Source organism: Entelurus aequoreus, linkage group LG06, assembly GCF_033978785.1.
Source record: "Entelurus aequoreus isolate RoL-2023_Sb linkage group LG06, RoL_Eaeq_v1.1, whole genome shotgun sequence".
In the NCBI taxonomy this organism is placed as follows: domain Eukaryota; kingdom Metazoa; phylum Chordata; class Actinopteri; order Syngnathiformes; family Syngnathidae; genus Entelurus; species Entelurus aequoreus.
In genome coordinates this window covers 84,072,839-84,077,838 of record NC_084736.1, presented here as the reverse complement: position 1 = coordinate 84,077,838, position 5,000 = coordinate 84,072,839, and the positions used below count along the sequence as shown (strand labels likewise).

Sequence of the window (5,000 nt, the reverse complement as noted above, 5' to 3'; positions counted from 1 at the left end):
CTTAACTTGATCTGACATTTTGTATGTATAATATGAATACTAAATCGGAATAACACATACTTGTACAAGTACAGGCTTTTAGATTCCATTGCAGTGTGTTGTAAATAGGGATGATACTCGAAACCGGTTTTCCCGGTTGTTTGATAAGAAAAGAACCGAGTCCTCGGACTCGAATCCCTTTTTGAGAACCGGTACCCGTTATCGAGACCACTATAGTAAAGGAAAAGAGTTGATTCTTTATTCGAATCCCGTCCCGACCAGAAATGCTCCGTGGGACATCACAAGAAATGGCGTCACGTAGCTCAGTCATTAGGCGCAGATAGCGAAAGCAGGAACAAAATGGACGGGAAAAAGCGCTCCAAGGTGTAATAAAGTTCAAAACAAAAGCTATAATCCAATGAATAACTTTACTGAGAGATTTCAGCAGGGTAAACCACATGACCAACACTTTTACCACCAACCGGAAACATAGCAACCAGGCTAGCAACGCACCTCCTTTACGGCAGCTGTCGCAACCTTCTTAAAACAACCGCAGCACATACATATATATACAACACTGCAGCACATACATATATATACAACACCGCAGCACATACATATATATACAACACATCTCCCTTTTTAACTTTTGTTTTTCTTTCCTTGTAAACGTTACAAAATCACACTCTATATGTGTTGTCTGTCTAATTATAAATAATGCAGACGAGGCGTGTTGGCTGAGTTCTTGACGTTTACTTTCACAGCGTGGCAACATGCAACACTTTTCGGGGCTACCGCGCATGCTCGTAACTCCCGTTGCATGCTGGGTAGTGTAGTTGTTATATTCTCTAGCTCATAACATTTTTCCCCCTATAAAGAAATAATGTTAACTCAATAAAGTGTATTTCTTTTTTTAGCTTTAACTTTTCATTTTTTAGCATTGTAACCACATTTGCAAAGAACTTTTCTCTCCATAGAATGTTCTTTCAATAAAGAAATAAAGTGCAAAAATGTCAAAGCATCATAACAAACAGTTATGTTCCAATAGCAGCAGAAGTGCACTTTTTGGAGAGCTGTATTATTTTCAGTTTTTTGCCCAAAGGACTGATTTTATTTAACACTATATTATTATTTATACACCTATAGTGATCACAGAGACAGCTTGTTTTTGTGTTACTGTATATATTTGTTTCTCTGAAAAATCCCACTTAATATACTTTGGGTAACAACAGTCAATATTTATTTATTTTATTTTATTTTTTTAGGTGGGTAACAGTCAATATTTATTTATTTATTAGATTTTATTTTTTTATTATATAATAAAAGTGAGCTTTTGTTAAACCAAATATTGTGTGTTTTTTTCCATATACAACAACCTATCTGGACTCGATAAGAGAATCGATAAGGAATCGGTTCGATAAGAGGAGTCGATAATAGGCTCAAACTCGATAATTTCTTATCAAACATCATCCATAGTTGTAAATATATTATTGTGCTTAAAGGCCTACTGAAAGCCACTACTAGCGACCACGCAGTCTGATAGTTTATATATCAATGATGACATCTTAACATTGCAACACATGCCAATACGGCCGGGTTAACTTATAAAGTGACATTTTAAATTTCTCGGGGAACTTCCGGTTGAAAACGTCTATGTATGATGACGTATGCGCGTGACGTCAATGGTTGAAACTAGGGATGTCCGATAATGACTTTTTGCCGATATCCGATATTCCCCAACTCTTTAATTACCGATATCAACCGATACCGATATCAACCGATATATGCAGTCGTGGAATTAACACATTATTATGTCTAATTTGGACAACCAGGTATGGTGAAGATAAGGTACTTTTAAAAAAAAATAATAAAATAAAATAACATAAATAAATTAAAAACATTTTCTTGAATAAAAAAGAAAGTAAAACAATATAAAAACAGTTACATAGAAACTAGTAATTAATGAAAATGAGTAACATTAAGTGTTAAAGGTTAGTACTATTAGTGGAGCAGCAGCACGCACAATCATGTGTGCTTACGGACTGTATCCCTTGCAGACTGTATTGATATATATTGATATATAATGTAGGAAGCAGAATATTAATAACAGAAAGAAACAACCCTTTTGTGTGAATGAGGAGGGAGGTTTTTGGGGTTGGTGCATTAATTGTAAGTGTATCTTGTGTTTTTTAATGTTGATTTAATAAAAAAAAACAAAAACAAAAAAAAACACGATACTGATAATAAAAAAAACGATACCGATAATTTCCGATATTACATTTTAAGGCATTTATCGGACGATAATATCGGCAGGCCGATATCATCGGACATCCCTAGTTGAAACAGAAGTATTCGGACCCATTGAATACAATACAAAAAAGCTCTGTTTTCATCTCAAAATTCCACAGTATTCTGGACATCTGTGTTGGTGAATCTTTTGCAGTTTGTTTAATGAACAATGGAGACTGCAAAGAAGAAAGCTGTAGGTGGGATCGGTGTATTAGCGGCTGGCTGCAGCAACACAACCAGGAGGACTTTGACTTGGATAGCAGACGCGCTATCCGACGCTAGCCACCGACCTCACGGATGAAGTCCTTCGTCATTTTGCAGACTCGAATTATTTTGTGATTTATACGCTAGGCTAAGCCACAGCGCCTCAAATGTTATCTTTTTTTTGTAAACTGAATTTATTAGGAAAAACATGAAAAAAAATAAGTATTTTCTGACTTTTTTTCACCTGGAACGCAGGTGAGCACGGGTGTTGATGAGCAGATGAGGGCTGGCTGGCGTAGGTGGAGAGCTAATGTTTTTAGCATTGCTCTGTGAGGTCCGGTTGCTAAGTTAGCTTCAATGGCGTCGTTAGCAACAGCATTGTTAAGCTTCGCCAGGCTGGAAAGTATTAACCGTGTAGTTACATGTCCATGGTTTAATAGTATTGTTGATCTTCTGTCTATCCTTCCAGTCAGGGGTTTATTTCTTTTGTTTGTATCTGCATTTAAGCCCGATGCTATCACGTTAGCTCCGTAGCTAAAGTGCTTCGCCGATGTATTGTCGTGGAGATAAAAGTCACTGTGAATGTCCATTTCGCGTTCTGGACTCTCATTTTCAAGAGGATATAGTATCCCAGGTGGTTTAAAATACAAATCTGTGATCCACGATAGAAAAAGGAGAGAGTGTGGAATCCAATGAGCCAGCTTGTACCTAAGTGACGGTCAGAGCGAAAAAAGATGCGTCCTGCACTGCACTCTAGTCCTTCACTCTCACGTTCCTCATCCACGAATCTTTCACCCTGGCTCAAATTAATGGGGTAATCGTCGCTTTCTCGGTCCGAATCTCTCTCGCTGCTGGTGTAAACAATGGGGAAATGTGAGGAGCCTTTCAACCTGCGACGTCACGCTACTTTTCTTATCAGCGACCAAAAGCTGCGAACTTTATCGTCGATGTTCTCTACTAAATCCTTTCAGCAAAAATAAGGCAATATCGCGAAATGATCAAGTATGACACATAGAATGGATCTGCTATCCCCGTTGAAATAAAACAATTTCATTTCAGTAGGCCTTTAAGTGGAGCTTCAATGATGTTTGGCTGCGTTAAGACCATTGTTTGTTTACATGGAAGAAGGACTCACCTTGGGTTGAGCCCTGCGAGGGAATGCCACCTTGGGATCAATCTATGGAGGAGAGTACATAGACAGAGAGGTAGATTGAGTGATGTGCTGGGTGAGTTTTCATCAACTCAATCATAGATCAATACTAGGCACATCTCATCAATTAACAAGGTTTTATAGCTATGGTGTAACTCTTTCAACTAGAACTCAAGCAAATTATGAACCTTGGGGAAAAACTGATTCCCAAAGACAAATGTCATTTCAGTCTTGTTAGAAGTTTCTAGCAGTGAGCTTGCTTGTCAATGTGGACACTGCCGATACGTCAACACACCTTTCAGAGCTAATGTGCCTTACACACACACACACACACACACACACACACACACACACACACACACACACACACACACACACACACACACACACACACACACACACACACACACACACACACACACACACACACACACACACACACACACACACACACACACACATTCTTGTATTTGTTACCTTCTTGAGACCTCCGAAAAATGCCTCTTTAGGACCAGCCTTTCTAGATATATAAAGATGTGTATTTAAAACATTAATAATAAATACATACTATGCAAATATAAAAAGCTTGTTGTGAAAAATGAGTTGGAATTTCACAAGAAAAAGGTCACAATTTCACAAGAAATATAAATATAATAAAAGTCGTAATTTTACTCAACCCAAGTCACAATTTTGCAAGAAAAACCACATCACCAAAACTGCATTCTTCCACCTCAGAAACATTGCCCGTCTCCGGCCCTCCCTCACACCCTCTGCTGCCGAAACCCTCATCCACGCCTTCATCTCATCCCGGCTAGACTATTGCAACAGCATCCTCTATGGCATCACTTCCAAAACCCTCAATAAACTGCAATATGTCCAGAACTCCGCTGCCCGCCTGCTCACCGGAACCCGCTCCAGAGAGCACATCACACCTGTCCTTCATGACCTCCACTGGCTGCCTGTCAAATACAGAATCCCCTTTAAAATACTCCTCACCACCTACAAGGCACTCCACCCTACCTCTCTGACCTCCTCCAGCCACATGTTCCGTCCCGTTCCCTCAGGTCTAGTGATGCTGGCCTCCTGGAGGTCCCCAAGACCAGGCGCCGAACCTGGGGCGACAGGGCCTTCTCCGTGGCTGCCCCCTCTCTCTGGAACGCTCTCCCCAGGCACATCAGAGATGCCCCCTCCCTCCCTACCTTCAAAACCACCCTAAAAACTCACCTCTTCACATTAGCCTTTCCAAACTGACCCTGCCCTTGGTGTTTCTTTATTATTTTTTTTTTCTTTTCTTAGTTTCTTTTCCTAATAAAGTTGTTTTAATCCCCCCCCACACGTGTAAAGCGACTTTGGGTATTTAGAAAAGCGCTATATAAAT

At 39.7% G+C, this 5,000-nt stretch overlaps 1 protein-coding gene across 2 annotated transcripts in view; it reads right to left on the bottom strand.

Moving 5' to 3' along the window:
- The window catches only part of msi1b (musashi RNA binding protein 1b), a 77,494-nt gene that overhangs the window by 35,354 nt on the left and 37,140 nt on the right, over window positions 1–5,000 (bottom strand). For both annotated transcript variants that reach the window (XM_062051682.1, XM_062051681.1), the window contains exon 5: window positions 3,608–3,649. In XM_062051682.1, coding sequence (XP_061907666.1) covers window positions 3,608–3,649 — 42 coding nt within the window. The remainder of the gene's footprint in view (window positions 1–3,607; window positions 3,650–5,000) is intronic.